Source organism: Mobula hypostoma, chromosome 2, assembly GCF_963921235.1.
Source record: "Mobula hypostoma chromosome 2, sMobHyp1.1, whole genome shotgun sequence".
Classification (NCBI taxonomy): Eukaryota; Metazoa; Chordata; class Chondrichthyes; order Myliobatiformes; family Myliobatidae; genus Mobula; species Mobula hypostoma.
Window position 1 is genome coordinate 239,459,731 of NC_086098.1, and position 13,741 is coordinate 239,473,471.

At 42.1% G+C, this 13,741-nt stretch overlaps 1 protein-coding gene across 4 annotated transcripts in view; it reads left to right on the forward strand.

Moving 5' to 3' along the window:
• LOC134342973 (cingulin-like) overlaps positions 1–13,741 on the forward strand; it is a 133,102-nt gene that overhangs the window by 82,161 nt on the left and 37,200 nt on the right. For all 4 annotated transcript variants that reach the window (XM_063041723.1, XM_063041726.1, XM_063041724.1 and 1 more), the window contains 7 exons: positions 3,526–3,674; positions 4,407–4,548; positions 4,861–5,073; positions 7,746–7,952; positions 10,234–10,338; positions 12,090–12,242; positions 13,255–13,425. In XM_063041723.1, the coding sequence (XP_062897793.1) occupies positions 3,526–3,674; positions 4,407–4,548; positions 4,861–5,073; positions 7,746–7,952; positions 10,234–10,338; positions 12,090–12,242; positions 13,255–13,425 (1,140 nt within the window). The remainder of the gene's footprint in view (positions 1–3,525; positions 3,675–4,406; positions 4,549–4,860; positions 5,074–7,745; positions 7,953–10,233; positions 10,339–12,089; positions 12,243–13,254; positions 13,426–13,741) is intronic.

Genomic DNA, 13,741 nt, shown 5'->3' on the forward strand with positions numbered 1-13,741 from the left:
TACCCTTCATAATATTCGATGCTTCTGTCAAATCTTCCCTCGTGCACTTGCACTCCAGGGAATAAAATCCTACTCAGACGTTACAGACAGATGGATTCGGGTGAGCAGTGGTGTGTTCGTGGTCAAATGCCTCCTATTTGTTAATAAAAACGTCTTCCAACAGAACAGTTTAGCACAGACTGAAGTTTATTTGTTAGTGAATGGAGTTGTCTTCATGGGCAAACAGTGCTTTGATTGTGTTACATGAATACTGTCTGGAAAGTAGAGTAGATAGACAGGGGACCACACATGTTGCATAGAAAAAAACAAAGTACTGACTAACAGTGCCAACGTCTGGCTCCTAATTCGCTCAGATTGCAGAGAGGGAAAAGAATGAAAAGCGGTTTTATTGCTCTATTGAGCAATCTAGTTCTTGAGAGGTTAGTGCTGTGCATGACTTCATTCAATCTGTTCCCTGCTGACACATGCTGTGGCTTCTAGAGAATCGGGTACCAATTCACCGAAAAGGCATTCAACCTAAAATTGTAAGGTCCTTGTGCACTCTTGTTTTCCTTGCAATTTACATAATTGTTTGCATTCTGACTGTCCTTGATACCCATCCCCCACCTCGCCCCCATGAAGTGACTCAGGCAATTACAGTGGTCAAGCAGCATTAACCTTAAACCTTGACTCTGTTTCTCTTTCTACAGATGCTGCCTAACCTGCTGAGTGCTTCCAGCATTTTCTGTTTTTATGTTGTACTTCCAGCATTGTCTTTTTTTTCAATTAATTACTCCACACTGGCTAATGGCACAAGAGACTGCAGCTGCTAGAAGCTGGAACAAAAAAAACAGAACACTGAAAGAACTCAGTAAGTCGAGCAGCGTCTGTGGAGGCAGAAGGTGCAAGTCAATGCTTCAGTTGGGATCCTGCATCAAGATATGAGGGAAGAGGAAGGATTTCCAGTAAATACCAATACAGTGGGGGCGGAGGTGTCCTTTAGGTTGTTATAGCTGGCAGAGCTAGCAGGAATAAACTCTCACCATCTATTAAGTGCTCTCAATGGCGTGCGTCTCCAATAGCCTTTGACAACCAAGTCCAGCTACTGGCCTTCACGTGTAGCTTAGCTACTAAGCCCAGCGGAATAGTTTCTGCTGACAAGAGAAGGGGCAAAGGTGGGTTACTGGCACCCTAAAACCAGTTGCTTTGGGCAAATGAGGCTTGTCAGCCATGGTTGGCAGCTCATTTAGGAGAAGGAAAACTGATGTCAGACCTCTGTTGCCTTGTGGCTATATTCATGGGGAAGCATTCGCAAGTAAACCCAGAGGAAAACTCCAGAGTTGGGGTCCCTAAGACAGTCCTATGTTGAGTTCAATGCTGCTTGGGAACTCCTGTGATGCTGCTGGTGGCAAACTGTAACAATCTTTTGTCTCTGCTGTTCCTTTGGATTCATCAGCTACGTGGAGTGGGAGCCTGCTGCATGGGTATCAGCTTGCTCTCCATTTTGTACTGTCCTGGCTTGCGTATCACGTAGAAAGCTGTGACGCAACATCTATGATGAACCCTAACGAACAGAGGGCCTCGGGTGGTGGGGAGGAGGGTAGAGGATAGTAGGTGATGGGTGAAACCAGATGGGGAGATAGGTTCACAAAAGTTAGTCAGTGTTAGGTAAAATCAAATGGGAAGGGAATACTGTGCAAATAGATCCAGATAGGGTAACAGGGCTGGGAAAGGGTGGAGGGGTAACTGTGTGTGGGAGAGAAATACAGAGTGTGGGTGGGAAAAATTGGAAAATGGAAAATTCAGTATTCAACTCTGCATTATTGTAGATGTAAGTGTTGGTATTTTTGGTATTTTCTGTTGATTTTCACCAGCTGCAGAGATGTGCATGAGTAATTTGAGCTCCTAGTTAACCAAGGCTTTGGGGGGTGTTCTTGTACTTGAGCAGTGACGTGATATCCTAAAAATCCATTTAAACAAGTAAGTATGCTCTTTAATTTAACCTCCACTTCCAAGCGCACGTTTTGGACAGCACTACACACGCTCTGAACTTTGCTGGAGTGTTAGCCTTTGAGATTTAAATACTGGGCAAAGTCTTGTTTCAAGAAGGTGAAATTGGTAAACTGGTTTGTTACTGTCTCATGTTCTAAAGTACAGTGCAAAAATATCATTAATGTAAGAAAGTCGCTCTTTAATCGCATGGAATTCAAGGGAAGCTTCCTTCTGCCGAGTGATAGGGAATATGGACTTTGCTCGCAGAGATGGTAGTCAAGGTGAAAACCCTTGATGGAAAACTATAAGCATGTGACGATGGAAGGAATAGATGGATTTGTTCATGGATTTGAATGATATAGTGGTGAGATGTGATGTCATGGCTATGGGCAAAATGGACAATGTAAATCTTAAATTCTCTGGCCATCAGTTGAAAAATGTGATGTACCTGTCCATTTTCTCATTTGGAAGTTGGGATATGCAGACTGACACCCAACTGGAAACGCAAACACGAGGAAATCTGCAGATGCTGGAATTTCAAGCAACACACATAAAAGTTGCTGGTGAACGCAGCAGGCCAGGCAGCATCTATTAGAAGAGGTACAGTCGACATTTCGGGCCGAGACCCTTCATCAGGACTAACTGAAAGAAGAACTAGTAAGAGATTTGAAAGTGGGAGGGGGAGATCCGAAATGATTTTGGATCTCCCCCTACCCCTCCCGCTTTCAAATCTCTTATTAGCTCTTTTTTCAGTTAGTCCTGATGAAGGGTCTCGGCCCGAAACGTCGACTGTACCTCTCACCAGCAACTTTTATGTGTGTTACCCAACTGGAAATATTTTTTTGGAAAATGGGCACAGCATTAGAAACTGACATAAAAGGCAATGGCTATCGAGTCTTTGCATTAATTTGTATGTGCTGGGAATTAAAGATTGCATCAGAACTCAATGAATAGTTCTAGTGAAAGCTCAACCTGTACATACTGTATATACAACCAAATGAAACAACGTTCCTCTGGGCCACAGTGCATCCACAAATCATTTATCACACAGCACGTAAAAGGAAGTATTACCACCAATTAGTTACTAAAATACAATTCAAAATGCATGTGAAATGTGCTGCATGGGTAAACAGCAAATAGCTCGCTGTCCTAGTGATGATAGTGGCAAAGGTATTCATTAGTCTCACAATCTGAGAGAAGAAGCAGTTATCCAGTCTGGCAGTCCTAGTCCTGATGCTCCTGTACCTCTTTTTTGGTGATAGTGGGTTATAGAGATTGTGGGACAGGTGTTATGCTTCAGACTCATCATATACAACGCTCCTGGTAAATGTCATAAATGGGATGGGAGACTCTGATGATCCTCTTGGCAGTTTTTACTACCTTCTATAGGATCTTGCAGTCCAATGCCTTGCAGCTTCTGTACCGCACAATGATGCAGCCAGGCAGGACACTCTCAAATAAATAATAAATTGAATAATATAATAAATAAGGTATAACTAGGGAAATGATTAAAATTTTTTTCTCTTCTTCTCCACCCCCCCCCCGAAAAACAAGAATCAACAGAATGTGGAATCTGAGAGGCAGAAGATCAACTCAACAATGAGGAACCTGCAAACGCAGCTCCAGGAAAGCATGGAAGAGAGTAGCCATTGGAAAGAGATGTTCCAGAAAAACCGGGAGGAGTTGCGCAGCAGCAAGCAAGAGTATGTTTAGCATTGGGAAGATTTCACACTTGATTTGATCCAAGTCATGGGCTTAAAATTAACTTTAAATGAAAATTGAGCTCATTTTGCCTTTGCATCCAGATGAACTTGCTGTCAGAAAGGGCGGTGATGGTAGACTTTACTGCAGTTCTAAGTACCTGACTGTGTACTAGCAGTACTGCTGCCTGCAGGGCTACAGTCTACAAAGAGAGAACTGATATGTCCAGCACTCTCCTCTTGAATGAGAATATATTAAATCCAGTGCCACTTAAGGATTTGTGATGCACCCTCCAACGTTTCCACTCCTCCAGTAAAATGCTGAGAGTCTGCTGTCAAACATGTCACGCTTCAGATCACGTGTTCAATCCCAAGGGTGCCAGGGATGCTGAGGTGCAAGCTCTGTATATGGGTGGAATTAACTCTTGTGATTAAGCATAGGGGTTAGCACAGTTGCCTTACAGCACCAGCTATCATCGATTTAGATTCTATTCCCACCTCTACCTGTAAGGACTTTGTATGTTCTCCCCTCGATTGCGTAGGTTTCCTCCCACTTTCCAAAGACGTGGGTTAGGGTTTGTGAGTTGTGGTGCCAGAAGCACGGTGTCACTTATAGGCTACTCAGCACAATCCTCAGTCTGTTGGTCATTGACACAAAATGACACATTTCATTATGTTTTGATGCATATGTGACAAAGCTAATCTTTATCGTTTATTACTGTTTCCAAATCCCAGACTGCTGCAGATGAAGATGGAGAAGGAAGAATATGACGAAGAACTTCGAGATTTGCGGGATCGTTACTCTACACTGCAAGGCGAGGTGGACCATGTGAAGAAGACCTCGGTAGACATTGCTGGGATGGAGGCACTTAAAAAAGTATGGAGACGCAAGCTACTGCTGATACTATAAATCTGGAGCAATGTACGAAGGAGCTGGTGGAATCTTTGCAGCATCTTTGGAGGAAAATGGACAGTCTGTTTTGGGTCAAGACTCCTCTCAGGACTCTTCCCAAAATGCTGACTGTTTCCTTTCATAAATCCTGCTGGGCTCGCATGATTCGTCCAGCTCATTTGTGTGTTACTTAAAAATAAAAGTATTGCTTTCAGATTGTCACTTCTGCAGATACCCCATAACTGCAAGTTTTCCAGTGGCCTGATGTAACACATGATCATATCTCTTCTGCATTAGGAACTGGATAAAGCAAAGAAGGAACTAAAGGAGAAGGCTGCTTCCAGTGAGTACCATGAGGCATTAATTCAACAAAAAGAGAAGGAATTAAGTTTACTGAAGGAGGCACATAACGAAAAGGCGGCGAGTCATAGCAAAGTGCTGGAGGAGTTAAAACAAAACCATCGCAGAGAAGTGGAGATGCTTAAGAAGAACTGCGATCTCATGGCAGAGGTGAGCTTAACTTGCAACCAGTATGCTTAAGTTCTGCAGTGGAGCATAACATTATTACAGTGCCTGTACCCTGGGTTCAATTCCCGCCGCTGTCTGTAAGGAGTTTGTACATTCTCCCTGTGACTACGTGGCTTTTCTGCGGGTGCTCCGGTTTCCTCCCACATTCCAAAGACCTACAGTTAGTAGGTTAATTGGTCACATGGGCATCATTGGGCAGTACGGGCTCGTTGGGCTGAAAGGCCTGTTACTGCTGTATCTCCAAATAAAAAATAGTTGCAAGTAAAAAAAAAAAAAAAAATCACAACCAGTCAAACAGTGCTCATTCAGCTGTGGTCTAGCAGATTTGATTCTCGGACCAGTTTTTCTTCAGAATGAATATCTTTACTGGGAAAGTTTTGTCTGCTAGCCCTGCTACATGTTAAAGGTCCCATGGTGTGCCATCGGTTTTACTGTCAACATGACTTCAGTCATGTGAAAGCACTTGCTGCATGCAGGCTGTGCATCTTAAATTTTCAAGGTACTTTATTTAAGGTTGTGAAACATCTCTTTTTGATTCAGATTTATTTATTACCTGTACATGGAAACAAACAATGAAATGCGTTATTTGTATTACCAACCAACACACCTAAGGATGTTTCAGGATTCAGAATTGTTTGTTGTCCTCCTTTAATACACGAGTGTAAAGGATAACAAAATGATTGTTACTCCAGATCTGATGCAACATGAAAGAAACACAATAAATGTAAAAGCAATGCTATAAAACACACTTTTGAGTGTGGCTGTATATACACAAGATTAGCTAATGTACATAGACTGATTGTACATAAAGTAATGCTAGGTGCAAGAGGATCTGTACATAAGGTGGTTCCTAGGGGTTTCCTAACTTTGCTTGGAGAGGAATCAGATAGGGGTATCAGAACAGATATCAAAAGTACATTTAAAGTTGTAAGAAGTAGGAGGTTTAGGTGAGCAGGAAAGTGAAATTCCAGCTTCCTGAAGTCAGGATCGAATCTGATCTCTGTGATTCTTGCTGATGTTGAGTGGGTGATTGTTGTATCACCACTCAGCCAGGTTTCTAATCCCCTTCCTATACGCTGATTTGTCACCACCTTTGATTCAGCCCCTGGCAGAGGTGTCGTCAGCAAAATCAAATATGGCATTGGAGCTGTGCATAGCCACACAGTCATGTGGTCCCAGAGCAAAATAACTTAAAACAAAATAAATATTTGTCAAACCAAAATTATAAGGGCTGCGGAGAAATGGCAGAGGAGTGGGAAAATGGGGTTGCTGTGAAAACTATTGAAATATAAAATAAGTGAATAGGACTAATGAGTTCAAAGAGCAGGGATTGGGATGATGGGCTAAATATTCAATCCTGTGTTAGCCTATCCTGTAGCTTCACAGGCAAGTCATTTTGTTAGTGTGTGTGTGTGTGTGTAGGGGTGGCAGGGGAAAGAAGCAGAATGCAGCGGGGTGAGATAAAGTATCACCACCGGCATTGTAGAATCTCAATAGTGAGATTTGAACTTCTGGCATTAGCTGTAAGTGCGGAGCATTAAATAAGTAGCATAGTGGTTAGCGAAACGCTGTTACAGAGCTCGGTATCTAAAGTTTGGAGTTCAATCCCGGCATCCTCTGTAAGGAGTCTCTGTACGCTCTTCCATTGGAATGCTGTGTTTTCTCCAGGTGCTCCGATTTCCTCTTCCCACAGTCCAAAACATACCAGGTAGGTTAATTGGTCATTGTAAATTGTCCTGTAATTAGGTTAGAGTTAAATCATGGTTGTTGGGAATTGCTGGATGGTGCTGCTCAAAGGGCTGGAAGGGTCTATGCTGTGCTGTTTCTCTAAATAAGTAAAAAAATATAGCTTCACTGGGGTAGGGAAAATGGTATAAGTAGAGCTCAGTTGCCACCACAGAGGTCTCATCACTAGGATAGTGAGCTGTTCATTGTTACTGAACTCTTTACTGTTTACCTGTGCTGTGCACTTCACAAGCATTTTGAGTTGTATTTTGTTAACTAATTTGTGATAATATTTCATTTTATGTGCTGTGTGTGATAAAGGTATTGTGAGAACGTTGTTTTGTTTGCATGTGCAGTTGGATGACAATAAACTTTAACTTGAGTTTTACATTTTACAATTTTTGACAAAAAGTTGTAAAAAGTCACTTTTAATTAAGAGAGATGATCTCTCCAATTTTGCCCGCTTGTTGCCTTTCAATAGATCAGAAATCAAAGCCAACAGTTTCACTGTTGCCCTGAACTGTGGCAGAGCCTAGTGGTGTTGAAGGTCCGCAGTAAGTGGGCAACATGGTAGCGTAGCATTTAGCACAAAGTTATTACAGTTCGGGGTGTCGGAGTTCAAATTTGATGCTGTCTATAAGGTGTATGTACAACTTCCCCTTGAATGAGAGGGTTTTTTCCAGGTGCTCCAGTTTCCTCCCACAATTCAAAGACATACCGGTTAGTAGGTTAATTAGTTTTGTAAATTTTCCTGTGATTAGGTTAGTGTTAAATTGGTGGGTTGCTGGGCTGCACGTATCATTGGGTTGGAAGGACCTGCTATCTCTACATAAAATGTATCTATTCAATCCAATTCCAGTCACTGAAACAGCTGTTCACAATCAAAACTTCCAAGTTTGAAAGTATTTTGTTTTCTTTTGATCTTGCAGGAGAAAATAAACCTAGTAAATGAAAAGGGAGTTACAGAACAGGCGAAGAAAGCAGCCGATTCTACTCTGAAACAATTGAGGCAGGATAATGAGGACCTGAAGAGGAAGATTTCTCAGATGGACTTCCAAATGGGAGAATGCAAGGACATGCTTGAAGAATTTCGGTGCTCTGAATCAAGGTTGAAAGACAAAATAGCCAGGCTTGAGGTAATTAAACAGCAAAAGGTTTTCTAATTTAATAGGTTCAAATAGTTCAATTTAATATCAGAGTATGTATACAGTGTACAACCTGAAATTCTCACTATTCACAGACATCCACGAAACAAGAAACCCCACAGAATGAATGATAGGAACATCAGAACCCTGAAACCTACTCTACCCCCCCCCCCGACAAGCAGCAGCAGAAACATTGACCCTCTCTCACTTGCAGAAGTACTGACACCCCTGCACTCCCCCACCACCATGCAAGCTAAAGCAAAAGACCCCAAAGAGATCTTGATTGTTTGATGTTGACACCAGTGGTAAACATGGGACTTATTTTCTGTCCTTTATTGACCCCTAAGAAGATGTGATTAGTTGTTACCATCTTTAACTACTGCAGTGCTTGTGGTGGGGATGTTGTGCTATTGGGTTAGGAGTAGTTGGATTTTAACAGTGATAACATGTTTAATGTCTGGTAGTGTGTGATTTGAAAGAGAACCTGCAAGTGGTATGTTTCCATGCCCTACTGCACTTGTCCCCCATATGGTGGAATTAGTAGGACTGAGAGACATTGACTTTGGCAAATTGCCTCAATGCATTCAGTAGATGCTATGCTATTGCTATGGAGGGCCAGTACAGAGGTGGTAACTATCTCAGGTAGTGGATTATTCACCAGTCAAGCGAGCTGATTTTACCTTGAATGTGTTGAGATTCTCAATATTTTGGAGTTGCACAGAGGCAGAAGGTAATTTTTCCAAGATGATATTGACTGTACCTTACAGCTGTGGAAAAGCTTTAGAGAATCGGGATGTTGACTTGCTCACCACTAGATGAAAAAGTTACTTTTCCCATATGTCTGTCCTGTGAAATATTGTATTGGCCAGTGAGGCTTTCCCCTATTCTTCATGCTACTTGCTTCACCAATTTACCAGTGTAACACTCTGTTTCCGTCGGCTGTGTAAGTCTAGGGAAGACACCCTCCAGCCCCACCAAACGTAGGAGATTGAAGCATAGGGTCCCCAATTCCCCCTGTTCGTGTGGATGCTGCGTGATTTGTTACCGTTACAAATGCTATGCTGATCTTTTAATCCACTCTAAGATCAATCCTATGTAGCCCTCCATCTTTCTATCACCTATGTACCTGTCTAAGAGTTCCTTAAATGTCCCTAATGCATCTGCCTCTACCACCACCCCCGGCAGTGTGTTCCATGCACTCACCACGCTCTATTTTTATTTTTTTTTAGCTTATCTTTCAACAAACCTATTTTTTAGAAAAATTCCCCCTATACAATCACTTTAAAATTAAGCCCCCTCATTAATCATTTCCACCCCTGGGAAAAAGTATCTGGCTGTCCACTCAATCTATGCCTCTTTTCATCTTGTACACCCCTATCATGTCATCTCTCATCAGTTGATGTTTTGGACTGAGACTCTTTATCAAGGCTGGGAAGGTAGGGGAAAGAAGACAAAATAAGAAGGTGTGGGGGGAGTGGGGAGAAGAAAGAGTACAAGCTGCCAGGTGATAGGTCAGACCAGGTGAGGTAAGGATGAAGTAGGATGCTGGGATTTGATAGGTAGATTTTTTTCCCCATGAGAATTTTGAAAATTCAATAAGTTCTCCATTAACCTGGTTGAGTCCCTTTTGTCTCCCTCTGTGCTGACAAAACTAGCCAAACTTAGCTGTTGGCTAAAATTTTCCATTCTTGGCGATGTTAATGTAAGTCTTCTCTGCAACCTTTCCAGTGCAATCACATCATTTCTATAAATGTTGGTGTCGTCCTTGAATGGCTTGGCCCTAGATGAAGGTTTTATGGTTGTGATTTGGATGGAGATTTTAAACTGGAGGTTGATTGGTTTTTATTGGGTACGGATACAAAGAGATCCAGAAACGAGGTTACATATGACTAATATGTGGGGGCATAATTTTAAGGTGTTTGGAGGAAAATATAGAGGGGATGTCAGTGGTAAGTTCTTTACTGAGTTTGGTAAGTGCATAGAACATAATGGTAGAGGCAGATATATTAGGGGCATTTAAATGACTCAGATGACTGATAGAAAAATGGAGGACTTCATAGGAGGAAGTGTGAGATAAATCTTAGAGTAGGTCAAAAGGTTGGCATATGGGCCAAAGGACAAGTACTGTGCTTTAGTATTCAATGTTCTAAGGTGGGCAAATGACTTAACTCAGTTTGGCTATTATCTATTTGAATAACCAGATGACTTCAGAGGTTTTGAATGGCTGCTACTGATAAGTATCCAAATAAAGTTAGTACCCTGCCTGTTTTAGGTGGAGCGAAAGCAGATGGAAGAGTCTCTGGGAGAAGTCACTGACCAGGAACAGGAAGCAGCTGTGGCAAAGAGAGTGTTGGAAAACCGTCTGGAAGAAACACAGGTATAGCATTCTGTCTCTGAATCCATAACATACTCTAATGCTTTGTTAACTGTGCCTCGTTGAGAAGCACGTTCAACTTGGAGTTGGGCTGCATGTCACATTGCTGGTCTATTTTCCTAAAATTCCGAACAAAACAACTGGCATTACAGTACTGAGGGAGCACTGCACTGTCAGAGGTGCTGCTCAGATGAGGCATTCATCCAATGTCCTTGTCTCCCTCAAGTGGATGTAAAATAATCCACAGCACTGTTCTGACGGAGAGCCAGGGAAGAGTTCCTGAATATCCTGGGCCCAAGGTTTATCCCTCAACTGAGATTGTAAAAGCTCATGTGGTCATCATGACGTTACTGTTAGCTCGTGCAGACAGTTGTTTTCCGATGACTACGTATCATAATACTTGGCTGGGCATCCAGATTGAAACATGGAAAGAATTTTTGTAAATGCTTTTTTCTGAATGCAAAACATTTATTGGAATATTTTAACCTGAGTTTAAAAGAAATAGGCTTTTTTTTTTGTCATGCGTACGTCGAAACATGCAGTGTAATGTGTCATTTGCATATATCAAATTAGCAAGGATTGTGCTGGGCAGGCTGCAAGTGTCATTATGCTTCCAGCGCCAACATAGCATGCCCACAAGTCATTAACCCTAAACCATACATCTTTGGAATGTGGGAGGAAATCTACATGGTCACAGGGAGAATGAACAACTCCGTATAAATAGCAGTGGGAATTGATCCTGATCTCTCAGCTGGTGCTGTAAAGAGTTGCACTAATTGTTGTGCTACCATGCAGTGAAGATAACTAGTTAACCTTTAGCATATCATTCACAGCAGAGAACCTCCGATCTACTTTGTTAGCAATTAATAGTAGATGAGATATGGTGAGTCTCATAAACCATGTCCCCAGGCACCACTTCTGTTGCATTGCAAAAAGTCAACACTGACAGATGCCCTACTGAAGCTGCTGCACCATTCCAGGTATCTGGTAGCAATGGATTTTGTAACACTCCAGTGGTAGTAGATGTGGAGTGGGTGTTTCCAATAGAGGGAGAGATAGGACCAGAGGACACAGCCTCAGAATAGAAGGATATCCCTTTAGAACAGAGATGAGAAGGAATTTATTTAGCCAGAGGGTGGTGAATCTGTAGAAGTCATTGTCACAGATGGCTGTGGATGCCAAGCCATTGAGTATATTTAAAGCTGAGGTTGATGGGTTCTTGATTAGTCAGGGTGTCAAAGGATGGGGAGAAGGCAGCAGAATGGGGTTGAGAGGGATAATAAATCAGCCATGAAGGAATGGAGGAGCAGACTTGATGGGCCAAATATCCTAATTCTGCTCCTATGTCTTATGATCTAAACCAAAAGAGCTGGTCATTGACTTCAGGAATGGGGGCAGCCCACATATTCCTGTCTACCTCAATGGTGCTGAGGTTGAGAGCTTCAAGTTCCTAGAGCCAGTTGCCTGTGGAGGTACAACTATGTAGATGCTTCAGCCAAGAAAGCCCAGCAATGTCTTTACTTCCTCAGGTGGTTAAAGAAATTTGGCCAAATTCTGTTCCTTTGTCCCACTAATGGATTCCATTTTTTTTCCAGACCATGATTTCAAATAAAAGGTTCAGTTGCAGCCGGAATATTCTATTCACTGGATTTTGTACATTCGAGTATTCATTGCTCAGCTTGCTTTGTTAGCATGAGGGAGAAGCGTCCTGCTACCTTTTTTCATTTTCTTTTCCCCGCCTTTGCAATAAACAGCGGAACCTGAGCAGAATGACCCAAGACTACCAAGAGTTGAACGAGCGTTTCCAAGATGAGTTGAAGCAGAAGGAGCAGCTCAAGAAAGCAAAGAGTGAACTGGAAGAACAGAAGAGGCTTCGGGAAAAAATGGTCGAAAAGCTCCAGAAAGAGGTACAAAGAAGAAAAGGGGAACAAATTCTGCAAAAAGGCACTCTTGCTTTGTCCTCTGCTCGAACGCTTACATTGATCCCACTGGTTAACCTTTGGGTAATTGCACGTTTGCATTGAGAATGACAGCAAAAAGATTAACGTAGATAGTTACCCTAAGCAGGGATGCTTACACCCAAGTTTCACACAAATCATTTTAAAGGCCAATGAGACAGCAACATAGAACATCACAGCACACAGATCCTTCAGCCCACGATGTTGTGTCAAACTTTTAACCTATTTCAAGATCAATCTAATCCTTTCCTCCTAAGTATCCCTCATTTTTTTTTTTCCTATCATTCATATGCCTATCTTGGAGTTTCTTAAATGACCCTGATGTATCTGCCTCTGCCACCACCATTGCAGGGTGATTCACACACCCAATGCTCTCTGTGGGGAGGAAAGTGCAAGAAAAAACTATTTATTTGTGACATCCCACGCCCATATTTTCCTTCAATCACCTTAAAATTATGCTCTCTGGTGTTAACTATCTCCACCCTGCGCTACCTACTCAATCTATGCCTCTTATCATCTTGTACACCTCTATCAAGTTACCTCTCATCCTCTTATCTCTAAAGAAAGATGTCCTAACTTGTTTTACCCTCTCTAATTCAGCCAGCATCCTAATAAATCTCTGCACCCTTTCTAAAACTTTCACAGCTTTCATATAATGAGGTGACCAGAACAGAACACAATATTTCAAGTCTTAAACACTCTTATCACTTGCGCGGCAAAATACATTCTGCTTTTGAACTCTTTATACCTCTACTTTTTCAGAATCTTCTTACCAGAAACCTTGAGTCCTCAGGCTTCCCAGACCTTCTGTGACTAGAAACACATTTTTCCTTATCTTAATAGTTTAGAGGAATTCCACTAAATTTTCTCTTGAGATTTTCTTGGTTGACCAGAAGTTGTTCCCCTGATGTAGCCAGGTTGTTCCAATAACTCGTGATCCTTTTGATTTTTCCCATCGTAGATAGAAGTAATCTCTGAGCAGTCGGGAAGTTCAGTCGTTAAGCTGCAGTCTCAGTTGGAGGAGCATCGAGATAAGTCACGTCGCGAGTTACTTGAGCACCAGAGACAAGGGAAGGAGAAGACGCTGGAACTGGAAAAGGCAAATATGACCATCAAAAGACTACAAGATGAGGTAAAAGCCACCTCTTGCCTTCCTTATAAGTACAAGCCAGGTTTGCTCTCGGCTGCAGGCCGCCTTCCATCTTTGCTCGTGAGCCCGTTTCCCTATAAGACATACTAGTGCCGAGGATTCCCTGAATGTGGATACAAATGAATCTCAATAAAATTTGTGGTCAGCAACCAATGTGGTTGAAGACCAGCATTGTTTACATACTGTCCATTCAAAGCCAGGCATAATCATTTTAAAGAGTCTGATAGGATTTGTTTTTGAAAACTTATGTAGAACTGTTATCTTGCTGAAGAGCCTACACAGCAAAACACATTAGTAG